Raw genomic sequence first — 22,404 nt, forward strand, 5'->3', positions numbered from 1 at the left:
ACGAGCACAAGTGGTATGTGGAAGCTCTAAACCTCAGCGTTAATAAAATCCCCAGGGAGGTTGTGTCGGGGTACCAGCTTCTCGACTTCCGCGAAAACGTGTGGCTTCATACGGCGTCGATTCAAGTGTCGATGTTGGTGCTGCGGGATGAGTATCGCGGCGTCGGCATCATCAACCCTAGCTATCAAGACTTTAAACTCCCGGATCAAAGGCTGCGTACGGCTGATGGTTTTCGTGCAAGTGATCCCAAGAACGAGCGAGTCATATGCATCTTTCATATTGATCTGCACTGGGTAGCATTTCTTGTTGATCGAAACATTCGTCCCAAGACAATGAAGGCGACATGTTACATGTTCGACCCTATGCAATCCTCCCACAACTACAACATCATCGAAAAGAGCGTTCGAGCGACGATTGAAGATCTGCTGCAACTACAAGATCAGGTTATCTATGAGAAAGTGAAATGGTGCAACCAACAGGATGGCAGCTCGTGTGGAGTATGGTGTATCGCAGTCGTGGAGATGCTCCTCGCTAAGAAGCCGTGGGGCAAATGCATTTACGACCTCCTGCCTTATTTACGGATGCGCTTCCTACACAAGGCGCTGATTTTCGTTGAGAGCAAGATTTAACTTCAACTTCAATATATTGTGTTTTCTGTGAAAAACATTACCAAATTTTGTTACCAAAATTATACAGAAAGAAAATAGGACTCGCAAAAAAAACCTAAGTCCCAGAATCCCCCAAAATAGACTTTGCTCTTTATTACTGCTCCATAATGGTGTATATTCGGAACACTAAATAGGAAAATAATATATATTTACCCTAGTTAATGGGTAAGTATTTTACATCTGTTTTAATAGCTGTAGAGCCAGGTCTTGTGCACCGTTGTAAATTGATTTTTGTCCTTCTAGATTCTGTGGTAGGAGCATCGTCCGTTTTGGGCTTTGGGTTTTGAGCGTCCCTCCTCAAGTGACAACTTTTTATCTATTCTACTCACAGGGTGCTAGCTACTAAGTCGTCTACTACATCCGCTTCGTTAGCGGCTACACCTGAGAATAGCAGCCCTTTTCTAGCTCGGCAACGACTTTATAAACCTCCTGCTGTAACCCAGGATCGTCAGTACCGTCCACAACATCGTCTCCCTGTCCAATGCGGCACTTTGTGAAATCATATCATTGACGAATGGATGTCATACCGCGCGTTGACAATCCACTAGGCGACAGTGGAGCGCCGTGGAACCTCAAGTGAAAACGGCGCAGAAGCCCCAATTTGTCCGGATTGGTGTGCTGACAATTGTTCCCGCAGATGGTTGACCCAGTGGCGCCGGAGTCTGTTTTTGATGGGCTTCATCCAACCGGCGTCCGCTGGCTGGCACAGCCATGCTAACCCCGAAGAACCTTTCATGCGGACGATCTTCAATTTGGCTGCATAAATCGCCGCCTCGTCCACCCAATGACCACTGAAATCGTCAAGCAGAAGTAAGATTGGCTTGCTCAACAAACTCCAACGGCCAAAGCAAAAGTGGAGAAACTCGACGGTAAGCTTGCCAGGCCACCACGCCGTCTTATTACCGAATATCTGCACACCATATCGCTCTTGAACCTCTCTAATCTCACTACAAACACGACGGTCAAACCCGTGCCGTAGACGCTTGTTCTCCGCAGCCATCTCAGCTACTCTGGATGGAGTGCCTTCATCACAAGAAATAGCGAGTACTTATTCCCGTGCACGTCCCCCATGACCACCGCAGTCATCCGCTCCTTTTCCTTCTTCCCACATTTCAACCGCACGGTTTTGGAGCCCGTTGGCGTGAGCGTCGTCCTAGGCAGCGACTCAAAGAACACCACTGTTTGGTCGGCGTTGAAGATGTCCGTGATGCCCTCCGCTGCTATAACTCTCGCAACTTCCTTTGCAAAAGCCTTCACCCTTGCAATTGCAGCAGCAGATCTTCTTGACCTTGGTGCGTTTTCGCGCAAAAAGGAGAACCGGTGGCGCCTTGTGAAACTATTTACCCAGCTGATGGATGCCGCAAAATATCCGTTTAGAATGTCGATCTCTTTAGCAACATCTAGTACCCTTGGATTTAGCATGGTGAGAGAAATAGGGACCCCGTCTCGGCGATAACCGTTAATTCACTTCACAAGAGCGGCTTCGGTGGATGAAGGAAGAGTAATGCGAATCCCTTGAATTCGTGCTCGCCGCCCTTCAGCGAGACCGCCTTGGCTAGCCTCAATGCGAATACGGTTGCGTGATCATTTGTAGATCAGTTTGTGCGCCGAAGAGTTACTAGCGCTCGTACACACGCTCCAGGGTAGCCCCAATGTTTGTTCTGTCCAAAGACGGAAGTACGCGCAGCTTGAACTTGTATTTTTACGCCTCGCGAACAAACAGAGCGTCTCGGCGTCCGTTTTCGTGAATACGCTTGCATTCTGGTTGCTTTCTCATGGCTTCTGTATACTGTTTGCTTGATGGATGGATGACAAATTGATAAATGACCTTACGCGCTGCCGTGTAGGCGATGCATGCGTTATGGAGGTAGTTGATGATCTCTGGAATCAATGGTGGCTGCGCATTTCCGCGCTCGAGTTTTTACGAGTTGGCAAAACAAATATGCGGTAAAAATGTTTTATGTTGCTGCTACCTCCTATAATGTTTAACCACCAATGACATAACCGATAGGGTACTTTGAACATAAGTCTTTGGGTTCTGTGCACTTAAAATGAGTGCACAGAACCCTCTCTTGTCTCCAACTTGGACACTCTCTCGTCTTGACAGAATTTATTGGTCGTAATTTAAATTAGATACTGATTTCAGAAAAAAAAAAACACACACACACACACGCATTGCTGCACAAAAGAAAATGCTACGAATAATCGTTCCATATTTTGTTCGAGATGTTCATTTTTGTGGGTAAAAATGATCACTGCCACCGGTTGGGGAAAAGTTTTGCATATTTCCCCTGGCACCGTGAAAAATATTTGCCTACGGGTGATAATGAGGGATCCCGACGTCAAATTTGACGACTCGATCACTTCGTGGCGGGTAAACAGATAACCAATCAGAGCCCGCATATTTGCATCAGTATGAGCGCATGGTACATTTACAAACGATCCTTCTCATTTTTTTTTTGACCTGCCATCGTCTAAATCTGCAGCCATGCCTCGATGGCGTAGAACACCGGGACTGAGCATGCTAAAACGAGTGGATTACGGAGAGGAGCTTGTCATCCCCATCTTCTCTTTCCTCCTATTCAACAATGAAGCTCTTCGTTGTCTTTTGCTAGGTTCATTGAGATACTCTCGCTCGTATCCCCCTCGTTTCAGTCGTGTTTTACTATGAACCGGTGCGAAATCTACCTGTATTAAGTTTACGTTTCTAGGTTGTCGCTCGCCAATCGAGGCAATTTTCACTATTCATTCACTCCACCGGTGGCAGCGCTCTAAGTGATCACTTGCGGCAAAATTGCCAGTCATCCCAGTCGAAATCGGACATCTCGGAACGGACACAATTTTAGAAATGGGTCTTTTCGAGCTGATCCTTCCAGAAAAACCTTCGCAGAAACTTCCGGCTGCTCACGCAGACAGTACATAATTGTCTCGACAATGATTCGCAGGAAGTGCCCAAAACTCCGGGTTTGGGCCCCCAACGCGAGGCAGCTAAGCTGTCTTCGCATGACAGGCTTCCAGTAGAGCACTGGACAACCACGTAGTGCTCACCGCGCTGTGCTAGCGGCGCCATACAATGCCTTTTTCCGTCGAACATGTTGCAGCGCGAGTCTGAGTTTTTTTTTTTTTTTGCAAATCAGGGAGGATACCGTACAGTATCATGCCGATGCGAAAAAGAGAAGCAAAAATAAAAGAAACCTCAAGCTCCAGCGAGTCCACTCGCTAAGATTCGCCGAAACCCCGCAATCGATTTTGTCTGCTTCACCGAGGCTTTCCAGGCACGCACACGCCTTAGCCAGCCTTAGCCAGCGAAGCACTGTTATTACCGCGCAGCAGCAAGGCTTGGTCGCCGCAGCGCCTTTTTTCCTTCGATCTTTGCAGAAGATTGCGCGCGCGACCGCTGAAGCAGCCATTGCGGCAAGCGCAGCTTCTTTTTTCCAGCACACATTCGAACGCGAGCGAGCCGAGCCGCTGTCGCAGCGGAGAAGCGAGCGCCAGACGTCAATGGTGGCGCAAGTGACTCTCACCATGGACCCTATCACGCAGCGCATCGACATGAAGCAGGAGCCGCCGACGACGGCGAAGCGCAGCGCCTCCAAAACGCGCCAAGCTGCCAGGACGTGCGACTCGACAAGCGTTTCGCCTCAGGGGACGCAGCAGCCACAGAACGGGTGGAACCTGGCCACGATCAAGGAAGGCAGCAAGCGCGCGAGACCCGAAGCTCCGAAGTTCCTGCTGCTGCTGTATGAGATCCTGGAGGTGGAGAGCTCCCGCGTGATCCGGTGGTCCGAGGACGGCCTGGCATTGCAGATCCTGGACCCCGTGACTGTCACGGAGCAGATCCTTCCAAAGTATTTCAACCACACCAACTTTCACAGCTTCCAGCGCCAACTCAACTACTTTGGCTTCCGCAAATGGACCAAGTCCAAGACGGATATCTGCACCTTCAGCCACCCCTTCTTCCGGGAGAACCAGCCAGAATTACTGCAGCTCATCAAGCGCAAAAAGGCCCCTCGACGAACCCCCGCTAGTGGAGCTGGCAGCACACCAACCAATGGGACTACAGCTACTACTGCGGGTCCGACGTCAATGAAAATGTCGCCTTGTGGCAAACGGAAGCTCCCATCGGATGAAGGAAACTCGGAAGGCTTTCCCGCTCAAAGCACGGGGATGCACATTCAAATGAACACATCATCTGTTCCTATCCAGCCTGCTATTAACGGGATGCCGCTCAGTGCCATGACGACGCCTCATGGCGCTTCATCTAACGCAGCTTTGGGCTTCTCACAAGATGGCCTGACTCGCCAGTATCTACCGGAGCTGAACAACGTCATTTCGCCCGTGGCGGCCACTGAGTGCAAGAAGAAAGCCAAGAAACTCGACAAGAAGGACTACTTATCAAGTGCTGCCATACAAGCCTCGCTGGTGCAATCTAGCGAGGCATCCAACTCCCTCGTGAACTCATCGACTGTGCCGTCAATGAGCGTCTCTGGCTTCACGCCCTCCTCGTTGATGTCCGTTAGCAACAGCAGTCGTACCAGCTCAGACAATGGATACGCTGCTACTGCAACGCCTACTTCCATGGGGGCACTACCGACGCTAAACATCGTGCGCAGCCGCCTCATTCAGCGACAGCAGGCTGGTTCTGAACAACAGCCAGTCTTTCAGCCGCAGTACGAGTACAACGGTTTTTCTGGATTCTCAACAGCAAATGCACCTCCGGGTGTAGTTGTCTCTGGCACGGAGAGCCGACCCGAGCTTTTGGCTCAGTCACTGGGTATGACACAAGTGGCTCGACCTGAGTTGAACCCTGCTCAAAGTCCTGTTTTCTCGAACTCATTCAACGATCCAGTGAATATTCTTCTACGCATCAAGAAGTCACGGACACCATCGAGCGAAGGCAAACACGTGGGCTCGCAGCAAGAGCAGGGTGACGACCAGAACGACAGCCTGGCGTCGTTGCACAACTATTTGCTGGGAAACAGTTTGTACACCAACCGTCTCCAGGCACAACTGAAGTTCGTCGCAGAGGAGAACGAAGCCCTGAAGCACATGCTGGATGCTAAGCAGCGAGAGGTAGACACTCTGCAGAGCGAACGCAAGGCACTTCAGCAGGAAAATGCGGTGCTACTGGAGGACAAGAACAAGCTCTTTGAGATCAATCGGGATCTACTGAGCAAGTTGTTTCCCCAGTGATTTATGAAGCCATTCGAGAACGCAGCGCTAAGACTCCTCAACTAACCATCCGATCCAGAAGCGAAGACAATATTTGACGTGCAACTGTAGAGCTGGCCCGGATGTGAGAGGTGAACGCCCAGGGACTGACTACCAACTAGTTTGTGACGAGAAACATAATGCGGAGCCGAAGATACGCAAGGGATGACATGTCAATAAAGCAGAAAGATAGCACGAGGACAACAACGATCGGCGGACGTCCATGTACAAAAAAACCAACCAAACAAGACGAAATGTGCAAATGAATCAACCAATGTGTACACAATGAAAATGTAATTACTTCTCTTCGTGCACGAGCTGGTCTTCACTTTCACAAAGTTCTCTAAAATGAGTGGAAAAACTAGTGTTTGCACTGGCCAGGGAAGCGAGGTAGTGGGATCACATCGCGGATATTATCCATTCCCGTGGCGAAAAGCACAAGTCGTTCGAAGCCAAGGCCCCAACCAGCGTGAGGTACCGAACCGAAGCGACGCAAGTCTAAGTACCAGTCGAGATCTCCACCGGCAGAAGCAATGGATTCTTCATCAAGATCCTCTTCAGGGATCAAACCAAGATGACGCATTTTCTTCTCCAGCACCTCGAAACGCTCTTCACGAACACTACCACCGACGAGTTCACCAATTTTTGGCACCAGCAGGTCCATGCCTGCCACCGTCTCTCGGTTTTGCTCATCGGGTGCATTCTTGCGCATGTAAAAGGCCTTGATGCCTGCCGGGTAGTCCGTCACGAAGACCGGTCCGCCAACGTATTTTTCAGCCAGAAAACGCTCATGTTCCGTCTGTAAGTCCATTCCCCACTCGGGTTTCTTTTCAAAGTTCACTTTGCCCCTTTCCTCTGCCACTGCTTTCTGAAGAACCTCGATGGCTTCCGTGTAGGTTAAGCGGGCAAAGTCTTTCTCCACAACACGCTCCAGTCGCTCAGCGATTTTCTTGTCGTAATTCTTGTTGAAGAACGCAATGTCTTCAGCACAAGTATTCAACGCATGCGCCACAGAACGCTGGATAGCACCCTGGGCCGAAGCAACGCACTCTTCGAGGCCCGCGAACGCCATCTCAGGCTCAACCATCCAGAACTCTGCCAAATGACGGGTGGTGTTGCTGTTTTCTGCACGGAATGTTGGGCCAAAAGTGTACACCTTGCTCAGAGCGGAAGCGTACATCTCAGCATGTAGCTGGCCAGATACCGTTAAATACGTCGGCGTGCCAAAGAACTCCTCGTCCTTCCCATCTACATGGCAGTTAAGACATAGCGTAGTGATTATTAGCTACAAGAACATAAGTCAACAATATCATACATGACCAATACTTACCGATTTTAGCGATACGGAACATCTCGCCGGCACCCTCGCAGTCGTTCGACGTCAGGATTGGACTGTGCAAATGCAGAAAGTCATTTTCCTGGAAGTACGAGTGCAGTCCTTGACTAACAAACACAACCAAAACACGCGCAACCATCAGTATCATCAAACTACGCTCTAATCCATCTGAATCCCGCAATCGTACCCAAGAGCGTTGCGCACCCGGGTCACAGCACCAAATGTGTTGGTGCGTGCGCGTAGATGCAGGTTCTCGCGCAGAAATTCAAGCGAGTGATACTTCTTCTGCAGTGGGTATGCTTGCGTGTCGCACTTGCCAAGCACCTCGAGTGTGCTTGGGTGCAGCTCTAAACGCCTCTGCTTGCCTCCAGGCACCTCGCGTAACTCTCCTTCCGCGAAGATGCTGGATCCGACTGTAATATCGCTAAGTTTAGCCCCGATGATCCCATTCGTGGATCCTTCAGCCTCCTCAGCCGGCAGCGTGATCTGCAGCTCGCCTAGACACGACCCGTCGTTGACGTTCACGAAGCTCACGGATTTATGCTTGCGGACTGACTTGACCCAGCCACCAATAGCCACGCGCAAGCCACTGCCTTGCTCTCGCGCATCACGAATGGTGGAGCGACGAGACAGGATCTTGGTGGACACTGTGCGCTGCAGTTGGCGCGCCGGTGTCGTCCATGAGGTGCGCCACGTCGACCGCACCGCGCCCAGACCTTGTCTTCCCAGCATTTCGATGAAGGCGATGCGTTTCAAACCACAAATCGATGCAACTCGAGTTACGATTGGCCAAAACGAAATTGGGCTAGAACTGTAAATTGGTTGCTGCATTTTGGGCAAGTTGAAGTGCTCGTTATTCGCATTTTCGTCGATTATTTCGAAGCTGAAGAAGCTTCAGGATTCTGTTGAGGACACTTCGGTGAAAGCGTTCAGTATTTAGAACAATTTGCCAATTAATTTCACTTGATTCACGCCGATAAGCTACATGTAGTCCTTCTTGGTCGTTGAGAATCCCCATGGAGATTGCCTCGGGCTCTGAGGTTCCGTGTAGTATGTGGAGCGTAGATGCAGCTTCTTCTACTTGTGTTCGCTTCCTTCATGTCTGCCTGACCACATCAGTTTGCTCCATCCCAACGCAGACAACTTTCATCCTTAGCCCCAACAAGAAGATCCTGTCGTTCTAAGTGTAGAATTTACCGTCTCCATGCATTCTTGCGAAGTTCTTGGTTGAAAAAATTTAATAGTTAAATTCTAATTGTTAGGGGGTCGCTAATTGTTAGCGAAATAATAGATCAGCCAATCAGACATATTCACCACCTTATTGCACAGATGAATGCCGCTGTTGCTGCCGATGGCGACGACACTGATCCCCAGCAGCTCGCCTCCACCTACGGTCTGCGCGCGCTCGCAACCGTTGTATTCGACATAGACTCTGGACAAAAGCTCGACGCGCTGTATCCTCCGACTTGTGGTCTATCTGAGGCTGCCAAGACGAGTCTTGCGCATTTGTCACTGCCCCACTGCAACAACCAGGACGAGGGCGATACGCAGTTCATTGTGCGCTTTCGAGACGACCCTGAGGAGTTCGTTGCAGTATCTTGATGCTTAATGCCGTGTACTTTTCCTGGCTAACTCGCGACTGTGTTATTAACAGCCGAGAGCTCCTATTCGGCTTTGTGTTATTCCGCCAGCAGAAGGACGAGTCTCGCACCCGCGGCTACTTCCAGAAGGCGCTAGTACTGGTGAGTACAAAACCTTACGTGGATCTATACGACCGGGTGCTGCGGGTGATCGGACCACTCTTCTTCAAAGTCGGCCCGCACGTCTTAGCTGCGGTCTACAACAACATAAAATCGTGGTATGCTGCGTTACGCCTATTTTCGGCAAGGTATTGGCACTGATTTGTGTATGGCGTATTTTACTGTGCACCAGGCCTGAGCTCGTGCATGACACTCCCGTGGTGCTGCCGCTTGCTGGCACGTACATCTCGTGTATCGTCCCGAAGTTGCTCGACTATGAGCATCCGGATTCAACGTACGAGTCCGATGCAGAGTCGCCATTGCACTCGCATTTCATTATCGAGGGAGACGACGATGCCACAGATATACCGGGTTTCAATGATGTAGATGAAGACGACGGAGATGAGGATGACGATACCGAGGAGACTGTGCTAGTGAAAGAAGGCAATTTTGTGGTATCGCACAGACAACATCCTCCGTCACCATCTTTTGGAGATCTTCTTCTTTCGAAACGGACACACCAATTAACTCCGTTTGAGGTGTGTACTATTTGCTGATTCTTGTCGATCAAGATGACTGAATACTCTTTTTTTTTTTGTTGTAGAACATTGGACTGTACTCCAGTTTTGTGGGACTGGAGGAATCACTATGGCTTTTATGGCAACTTGCAATTACTGGAGAGAGCTTTCTGATCTTATCTCCTCACGCCAGAACATGCAGTCAAGCTGCGCTCGCATTTACCAGGTTTGACTGCCCGGTTTACACTATTTCAATTAGCTCGTTCTAATCTCCATCTTTTTTGGCCAGTTTAATTGCCCCACTCCAGTTCCAAGGCGATTGCCGGCCATATTTCACAGTATATGAAGCCGATTTTGACGTGAGCGTCTTTAATAAGTTTGGCGTATGAGCTTAATTGAGTACTAACGACACGATTCGATATTTCACCATGCAGACGCTCTCAAGCAGACAAAACCACGGTGTCAGTAACCCGAAAGACGTGACTGTCATCGGAACCACAAACCCGTTCTTTATGAAGGTACTAAAGACTCATATTGGGCTGTTGCGCTTGACAAGCTAACACTTAAACTTGTGTACAGTCGCTCAGCCACTGGCCAAATGCTCTCATCTTTCCGTTCCTAGAACCTCCACGCGCTAAAGTGCATTCAGCAAAAGGTAGCAGAGGTTTATCTCATTTGCCGCTTCAGATATTGTGTCCTGACCGACATTTTGTTTTTTTTAAACGTAGGCGCCGTTAGAGCTGAACATACCGAAGCGGAGGAAACGGGCACTATTTGCCTTCGCATTCAGAAGAACGTGGAGCTGGATGATTTCGAGAATAGCCATCGCCCCATGGTACAATGTGAAATTCTCTTGTTTGAGTTACTCAATGCACTGACAATTGATTCGTTTCTGCAACTTTAGCTATTGAGGCGTTGCCCGCGCTGTATGACCCCAGACGTCACAGTTCTTCACCAGCTCGTATCTCCTCCAGAAGTCCGCATTACTCAGACTACGAGCCACGAAGAAGAGCCATACGTCACGATCAACAATGCAGTTCTTCGAAAGGTAGGACACGATCTAGTAAGTGCTCAATATCTCCTTCTGTGCCTAATCAATGTTGTTATGACATTTGCAGCATTTCCGGAAGCTCACGAAGGATTTCTTACTCCCGTTTGAGCAGTACTTCGGTATCTGGAAAGCTAGTGGGAGGCGGTCAAATCTGTACATGAGTGCTGAGGACTACATGAAGCCTTTTACTCTGCCTGGATTACTGTCAAGTATCAAGCCACGGAAGCTTCCTCCACAGATCAAACAGGGCAAGTGGAAAGCTCTATACAAAGCGTTCGTACAGGGCCCTCACTTCGAGCCGTGGTTCAATTACCGTCGCCAGCGCTGCATTCACGATTTCGCTAACACACTTCGCGCGCTTCGAGACGGAGTCGACTCCGATTTACTATTATGTTCACCCTTCGGAGCTAACTTATCACAGGAGCAATACATCAAGTTGAAAAAGGAGATGGAAGTCGCACTGGCGTTTGAGAAAGCTCGAAGTGAAGTGGACAAACAGCAAGTCCGGACAATTAAGAAGCATCTAAAGGCAGTCAAAGAGAAACTCCGCTCTTTCAAACAAACCCAATAGATCAAATACAAGTCTCAATAGAAAATATCTAAACCGTGCTCGACGTGTGTCAATTATTGACCATCAGTTGACTGCATCAGGTTGTTGGGACGGATGAGCCTTCTGGAATGCTGGTAACATCTCTAGACTCGCGGAGATTCGAGAAATGGTCGGGTACTTGGTCATGTCCACACCGACGCGGTTGGCATTGTACACTTGCGGCTGCAGATACAGATCCGCGAGCGTGATCTCGTCCCCGAAGCAGTACGTGGCCGCTGTCTTGGCCAGTTCTCGCTCCAGCGCTTCAAAGCCTCGTTCGATCCAGAATCTTCCCCACGCCTGCTTCTTGGCGACTCGTTGATCCTCAGGTACTTCCTCCGTTGCCTTGACTTGTACCGTCAAGTTCTGGATCGGCTGGATGTCACAGCCGATAATGGCACAAAGATTGCGGACCTGGGCGCGAGCGAACGGGTCGCTGGGTAGAAGCGGCTTCTCTGGATGCGTCTCCTCCAAGAACTCGAGAATGGCGACAGACTGCGGCAGCACCTTGCCGTCCACAACGAGTGTCGGAAGGCGCTGGTTCGGATTGAGTGTCGTGTACTCGTCCTTGAAGTGCTCGCCGCCGCCATTCAGCAAGTGCACGGATCGATATTCGTACGGGATGCCCTTCCACTCCAGCGAGATCCTCACGCGCCACGAGCAGCTACTTCGCCAATACGAGTACAAAATGTAGTTTTCCGCCATTGTCTCTAGCTGTTGGCAAAATTTAAAGTGATCTCTTCGCCAAACTGCAACCTGATGCGGCGTCTTTTGTAATTTATGAGACGCATCGGCGGAATTGATGTGTGCCACATGATTTATCGGTAGCAATAGATATGTTTACTACGACCGATAGAGTATCTGCGTGTTCACAACTCGACGTCACTCTATACCTGAGACTCTGATAAGTTGAGATCGGCGCCATGGCCTCGTCTCCCAGGGAACACGACGTGATCGACGTGGGTAGCGGCCCCGCGCTCTTTGAAGGCCGCGGACGGCGCGCACTGACACTAGATGGAGCGGACGATTTAGGCCCCTATGACGCGTCGTCCCGCCCTGAAGAAGAAGGCGATGCCCAAGACGATGAAGATGATGACGCGCAGTCCGCAGAGGGCGAGGAGCATGCATACCGTCGAGGGCGCCAAGCCATCCCGATGGAGTCTCCTGGTGATGAACTGCGTACAGATCACCTAATGCTGGACGATGAGGACGGAGATATGGCCGGACACATGGCCGGTATCGGTGTTCAGCGGCTGAGGAGGCTGCGGGGACATCGAGGCTTCTTCCACTCAGACACGGATGGTCGAAGCTTCCGATACAGATCCAGTGGTGGAATTTTACAGAGAATTACGCTTAGAAGACGCAAGAGCGAGGACCACGACATGTTCTGGACGGCAATTGGAGTGCTCACGGTGTTGAGCTTTGCACTCATGAGTTGTATTACTATTTACTTGACACAGACGGACTTCTTCGAGTCCCATCAGAACGATTTGTTTGGTACGACCGTGGATAACAGATTTACGGTAGTGGCAGAAGATGACGCAGAGATTTTCTTAAAGAGCGGTAGGATGATGAAGTGGACGGTCGGGTATTTTAGTTGCTGATAATTTTTTTTACTGTGCATAGGGTACTCGAACTCAGTATACTCGGAAGGCATGATCGCTTTTGACGATGGAGAGCTGAAGATTGGTCGACGTGCGCTGGAGACGGAGGATCTGCAGGCGTTTTATGGAGTAACTTTTTTTTCTAACGGAACGTCGACGTTCACGAACAGACTGGAGTGTAAGTTGAGTCGAAAACTTAGAGATATGCTTGAACTGTATTTTTTTTGTTTTGGAGTGGCTGACATTTTTGTTGTTCGCCATTAGCACCTATGATCGAGGCTGATTATTTGAGTGCCAGGAAAGGAGTTATATTCGATGACGGGACGGTGATGACCACGGCTGCCAATAGCTCTGGCGGTGTGAAAGAGCAGGGTGACTTAAATCTCGTGTCAAAAACTGGAGCTGTCGTCACGAGTGCTGGAGGCAAGTCACTGCTTTTCGTTGATCCAGCTGGAACGGTGACCGTGGCTAACAGCGACTCGGATGAGCCTACATCGACTGGAATTACTTTGGATGGCACGCGTGGGACCATCAGTATTGGCAGCGGTTTAACGATAAAGCACAGCGAGAACGTGTCGAGTTTGTCTTCGTCAGAACCGTTGTACCTTGATACGAACACAGTATTCGTTGGTACTTCATCGAGTGGAACAGTACGAATCTCGGTGCCTGATGCTACTGATAGTGGTAATGACGGAGACGATGGTGCACGCGCATTGGAGTCAACAAGTCATGGCGACGAAAGCAGGAGCGTGACCCTGGAAGTAGCTGGACAAACGTCTTCGACGCAGAAGGAAGGAGGAGACATCCGCATCGTGGGTGGAGACGGTCTGAATTTTGGCGGTGATGTGACTTTAGTTGGAGGTCAAGCAACCGATTCAGAATCGGAGTATGGATCTATCAATATTAACGCTGGGCTACACAAATCAGCATCGTCTGTTACGGTGATCGGCAGCCACGGTTCGACTCACGAGGTAAAAATTCGCGGTCTTGTGTCATTCAATGAAGAGTCTGGCGTAAATGATACCATGGAGGTTAAAGTGGGAGGTGGACGCTTTAATGTATCGGCTCAGCGTATCACGCTTGATAACCGAGCGACGAGCTTGTCGGAATTGCACGTTAACTCAAATGATATCCGTCTGGGTGCATCTTCACCGGCAGTTCAAGTCGGTAAAGCTGGTTTGTCTACGATTAAAGTACTGGGAGTCACTACAACGCTCGATGCTACTAAAAGTGTTGCAATTGGAGAAAGTTCTTCGTCGATTCTGGTTGGAAGTAGTGAAACATCGGACCAAGTGACTAAGGTGGCGTCATCAGCGATAGAGCTGGACGCTTCCCACTCGGTCGCGATCAACACTCGCAATCGTGAAGCCATCACCACCATTTCGGGTCTGGTGCATTTCAACGGCAGCTCCAGTACACATTCCTTACTGACTGTTACGGATGCCGCAGTCAGAGCGAACCCGCCAAAGTTTCGCGTGGGTGCTAAAGGCAAGACAAGTATCGCATCAATTGAGGCAAATCACGTCACTATTGGTGAACCTGGAGCGAATGCTACCACACTCCCATCGACTAAAAGCACGCTTGAACTTTTCAGCTCCAGTATTACTGTGGGCTCCGAAGGTTGGTGTTTGTCTACGTGGCTAAATTGACTGGGGTGCTGGCAACTGACCGTCGTGTATTTTGCACTCTTGTTCTTCTGTACACAGCGTCTGAAGTTTCGTTGACCGGTAAATCTGTGGTGATTGATGCTACGGAGACATTGTCAGTTGGAGAACAAGCGGATGATATTGCGATCGGGAGTGAGGACGGGACCAAAATTAATGTTCAGGGTGAAGCAGTGTCCGTGGCTGGTACGTGCTGTGAAAGACGTGATGCAATACTCTTGGAATCGCTAATTGGTTAATGTTTACAGGTGTCACCACTTTCAGCGGCGCATCTCTCGCTGTGCATTCGAGCACAATTGACATTGGCGGTAAATCTACGAGTGATATCACAATCGGTGCATCGGAAGCGAACGTGGATGTTGGTTCGCAAGCGAAGGTTGTATCAATTGGTGTGGCCAGCCCGACTGTTCATATCGGCTCCGACGCTAGCACGATCAACATCTCTGGTAGTGTCACCATCAATGGGAAAGAGTTAAGTAGCCGTCGTCTTGCTGGACAGAGTGGTGTGTGGAGCGAGACCTACAGTAGACGTTTCGGTTATCTCGACGCTGATCGTGTTGCTATACCGATCACTCAGATCAGCACCATTACTAAGTTCGCGCTCCGTTGGGACAGTGGATTTTCATCAGCGCCTCAGATGTATCAAGTTGATATTAGCAAAGGGCGGGTACTTTCAGTTCAGTCCAGTTTGAAGAGTGACAACGAATTGGAAAGCAAACTCCTACAGATTTCGCTCCACATTTCCAGCATTGTGCTCTTAGTTCGAAGCGAAGCTCTAGCTGCTCGGCCAAGCAAGATCCGGTACGTTTTGCCGCTTTCTGTTGGCTGTCTTGAGTAAGTCGTGTAGCTTACCGCTGGGTTTGTCAATGCGTTGATAGATGTCGCGTCTTTCGCCACTCAGCAGAACACTCAGATACAGTTGCCATGGAAGTGAATGCTCTAGTCGAGCACTGCGTTGGCATATTATGTGACGATGGAATCTTTCTGGGACTGCAAGGACAGCGAATCGTTCCTTACAATGCTGGTGACTCTTTTTCCACTCAATGCTCCCTTGCGTCGACTGCACCAGGTGAGCTGTTGCTTCATGGCGTCCAGTACTCCTTCACAGAGCTGTAGTTGCAAAGTGTTGATACAATAGAGAAGTTATACTATCAGCCAAGTAGCCGCAGAATCTCGAGTGTCTTCTCTTGAATTCCTTCATGACCAGGAAAACACGCGTGCGCTGCCTCAGCGACTTCTCGTACACCTTCACGACGTGCAAAGGCTAGCAATCGCTCAGTACCAGAGAGCAAGTTGACGAGCGCCCAGCTTCCGTAATACTGAACGTGCTCGTCTGCTGGACAGTTGAGCATCGCTGCGATGATAGCACCAAGTCCACCTCGCATAGCAATACTATCACACATCAAGTCTACGAGAATGTCAGAACAACTATGAGCAATAAGCTGAAGGAATAGTTGTACCTGATCCTGCCAGCGTAAGTAAAGCCCAGCAGCAACGCTTTTGGACGCCATAATGTTCAGGAAAAGTTTGCATAGCCTGCAGAACTGCGTCAACTCCACCAGCATCCAAAATTCTGTTACGGTTGGTTTCTGTCATGCGTTAAAACTTAGTAACCAGAACACATGCAACAATACTACGGTCTTACCACAATTGTGTGCCAGATTTGTAAGCAGAACGCAGCTCGTTTCTTGCATTTTAGGCTCGGAATGGAAATTCTTCATCGCTGCTAACACTGGGTCAACGCCACCTTCTGCTACGACGATGAGACGGTTGCGGTCATGGTTGAACACGACCACACTTAGACACCTGCAACATTCGAGTTGAAGCACGAGGCTACTCTTCTGCTGGTGCATTAGAGTGAGCACCGATTTGATCACCAAGCATTCCGGAAGGTCATCTTTTAGTCCTTCATCGGACTTCAGCATCGAAGTTAGTTGCTTGAGGGCTCCCAGTAGCTGCTGTTCGTCTGGATCTTCGACCCTCGAGTCCTCACTGCCTCCTCCTGAAAGTACGTGGACCAGCTTCATGATCGGGATGTTCTTGATATTCTTTCGCACTGCACCACCACCGATACTCGCATCATCCCAACTGCGATGGCGGCGGTGTCGTTGCTGTTTAACATCCCGAGTAGACGACGTTCGACCAGTACGCTCCTCACACTCTTTGCAGTAACCTGACACTCCTACGAGATATCGAGGAGCATCGCATTGGGGTGTCAAGCACTGTCGTAGCTTGCGTGCCTTTTCTAATGGTGACAGTATGATACAAGCGAATATTAGTCCAGGTTTACAAATGCATCGCTAGTAGAAGTACGAGCAAATACCTTCATCCTCTTTTTTCTTTGCTTGGCGCTCCAGTTCTTCTTCAAAGTCAGCAATTCTATTCTTCAAGCTCTCGATCTCACGATCAGCAGCGTGAAGTTTTTCGTACAGACCAGCAACGACTCCTTCTTTTTCTTCTAGTTGAGATCTCATCGAAAGGAACTCATTCTGAGTCTCATCTCTCTGTGATAGTAACTTCTCCATCTCAACATTGATACAATTTTGACCAGCTTCCAGTTGATCGACATCTGCCTGCAACGCTGTCTGATCATCAAGAGCCTCTTGAAGCTTACGCGACAATTCCTTAATCTCCTTATCCTTCAGTGTAAGTACATACGATAGCGAAGCTTCAGGGCCACGTTTACCTGTGGGGCTCTGCTGAAGCACTCTGGAGTATTTGCACCGCTCCTCCTCCATTTGTAAAAGTTGACGGCTGGTACTTTCTGCTTGTCTTTCAGCTCTTCTTCGCACATGCTGCTCTTCTTCCCAACGATGTATTGCTTGGGCTAGTCTACCCTCAAGATCTTCGAGCGTCTCCTTCTCTCTACCCACTTTTCGAGCAATCACCGCATTTGCTGCTTCGATCTCTTCTTTTTCAGTTGCAAGCTTACGCTTGTCCTCTTTCAGCTTGAGGATTTCGAATAGAAGACCTTGCTTCTCTTCTGCGTCACTGATCTTTCCAAGTTGCAATGTCTCCACTTTTCGATGCTCTTCATCCAAGGAGGCCTGCAATGCTACCAATTGCTCCGTTTGTTCTTCAGCCTTTGCCACAAGACGCCCAATCTCCTCATCGCTCTCACGTTTGATCTGCTCACTCGTTTGTACTTGTGCTTGTAGTCGCTGGTTATTTTTCAATGCTTGAGCCTTTTCTCTCTGAGATTGCTCCAGTTGAAGAACGAGTATGGCAAAGTTCTTCTGTTCTTCAAGTAGCTCTTTCTCGACTGCAGCAAGACGTTTGAGATCAATTTCTCCTCGGCGTTCTCGTTCCCGAACTTTTATCTCGACTTGCTCGGCCTCTCGTGTTACAAAATATCGATCGGCATACAGGAAACAGGAAAACGAAGACGATGACAATCGCTGCTCTTCTACGGCTCGCTGTTGCTCGTTTGCAACCAGCATAGCCAGTAAACCTTCCGTAGTCACAGGCACAGAAATTTGTCGACGTTTCTCAGTTGCGATAACTCCCGACAGCTCTAACACACTGTAGAAAACTGGGTCAATTTGTTTGGCACAAGAAATGCGATTGAACAATTCACTTGTGGGCTTGTCACCCGCGCACATTTCCAGCAGAAGAACTCCGAACGCAAACAGGTCCTGAGTTATCGTCGTGAACCCCACGTCACTTGACCCATTAGTACGCACTGTAGCCGGGCTTCTGGATGGAGACGGAGACAATGAATGGGGCGAAGAGTTTGAGTCGCATCCAGTTGTAACCTTCGCTGCTTGTTGAGGATCAGGTGTGATTTCGTAGCTCGTCTTTAAAGTGGCAGTCGATAGTTGAGCAGGAGCATTGCCCGATCGTAAAACCAATTCTAGACCAAATCGACGCAGCTTGACATTGTTGGATCCGCCCATCATGACCTTTTTGCTGGTTAAACATACACCCAAGCTTTGTTGTTTTCGGTGTAAAAACAGTAGGCCCCGAAGAATCTGGATTGAAATCACGGCGATCTCCCGACGTGATAGCGCAATGTGGTCACGATGTAGCACGTCATACAAGCTTATGGGCAGATGTTCCATGACGACGCATTCACTTGGAGGTAGGGCGTCATTTTGAACCTGCTCTGATGGCGTCACCACACCAAGAAACTGGACAAAATTCGGGTGAGGATGTGCTGCGATGAACTGCTGTAGAGTTTCAAGCGCTACCGACCAAAGCTCCAACTTCAGAGGAGTAGAACGACAGGAGTAGAACACCACGTTTACATCACCACAAGTACCTTTGCTTACCCTCCAATGGGGTGTTTGAGCAAGTAGACTGTTCTTGTCCTCGTCAAGAGCAACCTCCCAGCGTTCAAGTGCCAACCCATTCCATGGTACCAGGCATTCCATAGCGACTAGATGAGTATAACTCGGCGCTTCGTATTTTTATCCTCGTATAATCCAGGTTTAACCACGCTTATCCAGCAGTTTTCGACATCGCTTAGTACTCGTTTCAGCCGCAATCTGGAGTTGTGAAGCGAGTCTAGATACTAAATCATGAGCTTCTTGGTAGTTGGTGATAACGCCACCCACATTTGCTATGGTGGTGCCAAAACTCGACTCCATACTCTCTTCCTCAGCTACGAGTTTGTCCATGTAGTAGACTGATCGGCGTAGATGCTGCAGTAACTTGAGTGTGTAAGTATCCATCTTCTCTTGCATACTCTCCTTCTCCTCAACTTTCTCTGAAGGTCTCAACTGATCCTGTGAATCCTCACCCGGTCGAGTGATACAAGTTTCACCAGTCTCACCCGTTTGAAGGCAGAACGTAACTCGGTCTGCCAATTTCGGTTTCCGACGAGTTCCTTCACTCTCTTCTTCATCACCGTCTTCTCCATCGAGCACCAGTGAGCGTTTCGTACGCTTGTGTTCACGTTTTCCTAGAGATAGAGGGGCGATATTTCCACTCTCCAGACGAAATGGACGCTTGGACGGTCTGTGCGGAGATGGCGTGGGAATTGCAGGACTCGAGGAGGCAGAACCGCTGCGTTGCCGGAAAGGACTGCCGGTCAATGTCTTCATACGGTCCTTCCGCCCATTAAACTCTTCGAGTGCCCGTCGAACGGTACTGACAGGTTCTTTAAGTCCGAACGTTCTCACTTTTTCCACGGGCAAGGCACTCAAATCGCCAATCGTTTTAATCTTGTAGAAGGAGAAGAAGGGTCGAAAGCCCAACGGGAAATGTCTGTACAGTGATGCGATCCCTTCTGTGCATTCAATGAGGTCTGGGTAAATGCACTGGGTCGTGCTACTATTCGGGCGTTGCGTATGAAGTTTTGGCGGGGCTGATTGAGATCCAGCGGGCGGTACTTGGACTTTTTCATTTACACTCTTCGTCTCCGCTTTTTCTGAGGCTTCTGCTTGTTGGGTGGTTGCAATAGTATTTTCTTCAGCAGTAGTTGTGCTTCGATCTGGGCTCTGCTTGCCACTAGTTTTTTGTTTCTCTTCTGCTGAAGAGGCTGGACTGTTCTCAACGGGGCTTATACTGGGTATCGTAGAATTCTCGCCGCTTAGTAGACATGGTGAGGAAGTGCTAGTATCTAGCGATGCCGACACCTGTATAACGACGCGAGAACTCTTTTCTTCAGCATCAGCAGTGTCGCTTGGAGTCGTAGAACTAGCAGTGCTGGCGGTCGCAGAAACAGCAAGCTCGTCTAGCATGCTCCTCTTCCCGCTTGCAAAGTCGAAAGCGATAAGATCATGAGCTGCTCGAATGGATTCCTCACCAAAGCGAATTATGGAGTACAATCCACGATCAAGTTGCGGAGCGCCGGCTTGTACACTCTCCAAAAGATGATTCACCACAGTTTCCAGACACGTCAGAGTAAATTGTTTAGCATCCCCACGGTCATTATTCGCGTCATCCACAAAAACTGCGTACTCGAACAGTAAATTAACCACGAGATATGGTACCACGTTGTCCTTAGCCGTAAAATCGACGTTCAGCTCGTTAATTTCACAGTCTTTCCATTTCTTCAACACTGTAGCGCACTGAATGTACATGTCTTTAAGATACTCCATGCGTCGGGTGATATGGTCAAATAGTTTACTTTTTGGGTGGAGCATCACTGATTGCAAATCTCCTGGAGTCGCGACGCCGGACACAAGAGGAGCTAGTAATTGCAATTGCCACTCTAATCCAAAACCCACGGATGCAACAACAACCCTAGGAGGTTTGATTTCAACGTTGTGCTTAGCATGGCTGGTTGGTGCGCTCACATCGAGTGTTTCGGCGGAACTCGAAGTCAGAATTCCAAACGAAAAATCGATACACATCCGCACAAGACGCATATTAAAGTTGGACGAGGATCCAGCACTCTTGCTACCTAAGTTAATCCGGCGGCAAACCCCTTTCCAAGTAGCCATCACAAGGTCATTCGCTCGCCTTTTGCTCTCCACACCGCAGCTTCCGTCGGATATCTTGATTAAATTCTGAACAGCACCGAAAATGTCTTCTAGTAGAAAAGCAACACCAATCAACTCGAACGTTATGTGGCTACCATAGCCCTGATCTTCCACAGACCTAAGCTCTGCATCCTTTGAGGTCGTATTCGCATCAACAGAAGATCCTCCCATTGTGGTACTGCTGCTGTTTTCACTTCGAGATGGACTGCTCTTGCTTTTATTTGGTTCACGTTGCTTCGGTTCCCATAATTGCTCCGTAAACTTAATAAACTGGTCCAACTCGACCGTGGATGCTTTATCCTTGGCTTTTGGTCGCTTCTCCATCAGCGTAAGCAATGGGGACATTACTAGTTCTCCATACCAGAACTTCCACTCGGGCACACTTTGCTGATCTCCTGCTTCAACGGCCTGTTGTCGGATATACGCGTTAAAATCATTTACTGCTACGATCACGATCGTTCGCCACGACTCGAATGCCGCATCGACGACGTTGAGCAGCAGTTCCTGCTCCAAACACAACTTGATTGGCCATACCAACAAACTCACCACAGCCTTGTTAAACAGCCAATTGTGGCACGCGTGAAATATCTCCACTACCTCCCTCCACGCTTGCATAGTCATCAACCGAACCGCTGCGTCTTCGTCTTCCATGCACTTCTCCGGAATGTACAGTACCTCGTTCAGTTTCCCTAGATCACTCGAAAACTTCGACTTTAGCAGCACTAGCGTCAGTTTCCACAGATTAATGGCGTCTTTCTTTCTGTCGTTTTCCATGTGTGACTTCATTATCGGTAATAAATATTTCTCTCCGCAGTGCTGCACCATCATCAGCGTCTCCTGCGACCACTTTGTTAAGTGTTTACTCGCTTCTTCCAGCACCAGTCGTGCCTGTGTCCTCGTGGCCGCCTCGCTGCTCGCTAGTCGACTTGCAATTGGTCTTACGTAGATACTTAACACTGCCCCATTAACACTCAACTGCTCTGGATATTTGACCAGTAATAGGTGCAGCCCTTTGAGCGCTTGCAATTCAATTGCTCGTGACTTAAACGGGTTCACCACAGCTTGTACCAATCCTTCCACCGTACGCGACAGTAGTTTGTGTCTATCGGCTGGGAAATTTTGCATTGTGAGACCCCAGAGACATAACTTGTATGTGCTCTGGTCCTGCGTGGAGAACAGCATACGCACAAGTTCACCGAGGAAGAAACTCATGTGCTCGTCTGAGAAGGCAGCGGCCAGACTGTAGTGATGCATCAGGTATGACAGACAGCGCAGCGCGGAGTGCAACACGTCGCTTAGCGCGTTGTGCCGCAGGTCGTAGCGCATCTCGCTCAGCAGTGATGGCACATGACGTTGTAGCTCCATAACGGAGGCGTCCGAGTCTTCCAGACGCAGTAACTCCTCAAGCTGCAAATAAGCATCTAGGCGTGTCTCTTTACCACGAGATAGTAGGAATTCGCGCTCTGTGAGCGCCGCCAGCGCCCGCGCCAGCTGCGCCTCCGCCTCCATTTTGGCAGGTGGACGACACTGTTGCGAAGTAAGCGAATGCCACACCACATCAACATAATTTGATGTTTTTGATGCTATGCACACTAT

The 22,404-nt window shown here is 49.3% G+C and overlaps 9 protein-coding genes across 15 annotated transcripts; 4 read left to right on the forward strand and 5 right to left on the reverse strand.

Moving 5' to 3' along the window:
- Nucleotides 1-131: 131 nt before the first annotated feature.
- Nucleotides 132-629, forward strand: PPTG_02521 (hypothetical protein; the record flags this gene model as incomplete). Its single annotated transcript, XM_008893627.1, has 1 exon — nt 132-629. One exon carries the CDS (start codon nt 132-134, stop codon nt 627-629), a length of 498 nt encoding a protein of 165 aa, XP_008891875.1.
- A 916-nt stretch (nt 630-1,545) lies between these two features.
- Nucleotides 1,546-2,549, reverse strand: PPTG_02522 (hypothetical protein). The gene has a single exon (XM_008893628.1). It carries the CDS (start codon nt 2,088-2,090, stop codon nt 1,674-1,676), a length of 417 nt encoding a protein of 138 aa, XP_008891876.1. The 5' UTR covers nt 2,091-2,549; the 3' UTR covers nt 1,546-1,673.
- Nucleotides 2,550-3,781: 1,232 nt separating this feature from the next.
- On the forward strand, nt 3,782-7,212 carry PPTG_02523 (hypothetical protein). Its single transcript, XM_008893629.1, has one exon. It carries the CDS (start codon nt 4,170-4,172, stop codon nt 5,859-5,861), a length of 1,692 nt encoding a protein of 563 aa, XP_008891877.1. The 5' UTR covers nt 3,782-4,169; the 3' UTR covers nt 5,862-7,212.
- PPTG_02524 (asparagine-tRNA ligase) lies at nt 6,123-8,004 on the reverse strand. The gene is made up of 3 exons (XM_008893630.1): nt 7,403-8,004; nt 7,210-7,322; nt 6,123-7,127 (listed from the first exon to the last, which is right to left on the reverse strand). Exons 1-3 carry the CDS (start codon nt 7,945-7,947, stop codon nt 6,241-6,243), a joined length of 1,545 nt encoding a protein of 514 aa, XP_008891878.1. The 5' UTR covers nt 7,948-8,004; the 3' UTR covers nt 6,123-6,240.
- A 73-nt stretch (nt 8,005-8,077) lies between these two features.
- Nucleotides 8,078-11,138, forward strand: PPTG_02525. Of its 2 annotated transcripts, XM_008893631.1 has the most exons (10): nt 8,078-8,798; nt 8,870-9,073; nt 9,148-9,493; nt 9,559-9,698; nt 9,762-9,831; nt 9,907-9,990; nt 10,052-10,127; nt 10,201-10,307; nt 10,377-10,520; nt 10,591-11,138. In XM_008893631.1, the coding sequence occupies exons 1-10, from the start codon at nt 8,545-8,547 to the stop codon at nt 11,092-11,094; spliced, it is 1,929 nt and encodes a 642-aa protein (XP_008891879.1). In that variant the 5' UTR covers nt 8,078-8,544; the 3' UTR covers nt 11,095-11,138. The 2 variants fall into 2 exon arrangements, with proteins under 2 accessions (XP_008891879.1, XP_008891880.1); XM_008893632.1 differs by having other exon boundaries at nt 8,078-9,073.
- PPTG_02526 (maleylacetoacetate isomerase) lies at nt 11,001-11,832 on the reverse strand. Its single transcript, XM_008893633.1, has one exon. The coding sequence runs from the start codon at nt 11,815-11,817 to the stop codon at nt 11,158-11,160; it is 660 nt and encodes a 219-aa protein (XP_008891881.1). The 5' UTR covers nt 11,818-11,832; the 3' UTR covers nt 11,001-11,157.
- Nucleotides 11,833-11,997: 165 nt separating this feature from the next.
- PPTG_02527 (hypothetical protein) lies at nt 11,998-15,560 on the forward strand. 6 transcript variants are annotated; one of them, XM_008893634.1, is made up of 6 exons: nt 11,998-12,675; nt 12,739-12,894; nt 12,981-14,336; nt 14,423-14,566; nt 14,629-15,181; nt 15,259-15,560. In XM_008893634.1, the coding sequence occupies exons 1-6, from the start codon at nt 12,036-12,038 to the stop codon at nt 15,494-15,496; spliced, it is 3,087 nt and encodes a 1,028-aa protein (XP_008891882.1). In that variant the 5' UTR covers nt 11,998-12,035; the 3' UTR covers nt 15,497-15,560. The 6 variants fall into 6 exon arrangements, with proteins under 6 accessions (XP_008891882.1, XP_008891886.1, XP_008891884.1 ...); XM_008893638.1 differs by having other exon boundaries at nt 11,998-12,894; XM_008893636.1 differs by having other exon boundaries at nt 12,981-14,566.
- Nucleotides 15,532-18,753, reverse strand: PPTG_02528 (serine/threonine protein kinase; the record flags this gene model as incomplete). The annotated part of the gene is made up of 4 exons (XM_008893640.1): nt 15,532-15,788; nt 15,841-15,969; nt 16,026-16,625; nt 16,704-18,753. 4 exons carry the CDS (start codon nt 18,751-18,753, stop codon nt 15,532-15,534), a joined length of 3,036 nt encoding a protein of 1,011 aa, XP_008891888.1.
- A 57-nt stretch (nt 18,754-18,810) lies between these two features.
- PPTG_02529 (hypothetical protein) lies at nt 18,811-22,317 on the reverse strand (the record flags this gene model as incomplete). The annotated part of the gene is made up of 1 exon (XM_008893641.1): nt 18,811-22,317. One exon carries the CDS (start codon nt 22,315-22,317, stop codon nt 18,811-18,813), a length of 3,507 nt encoding a protein of 1,168 aa, XP_008891889.1.
- Nucleotides 22,318-22,404: the final 87 nt, after the last annotated feature.

Source organism: Phytophthora parasitica (genome assembly GCF_000247585.1).
Source record: "Phytophthora parasitica INRA-310 unplaced genomic scaffold supercont2.2, whole genome shotgun sequence".
In the NCBI taxonomy this organism is placed as follows: Eukaryota; Oomycota; class Peronosporomycetes; order Peronosporales; family Peronosporaceae; genus Phytophthora; species Phytophthora nicotianae.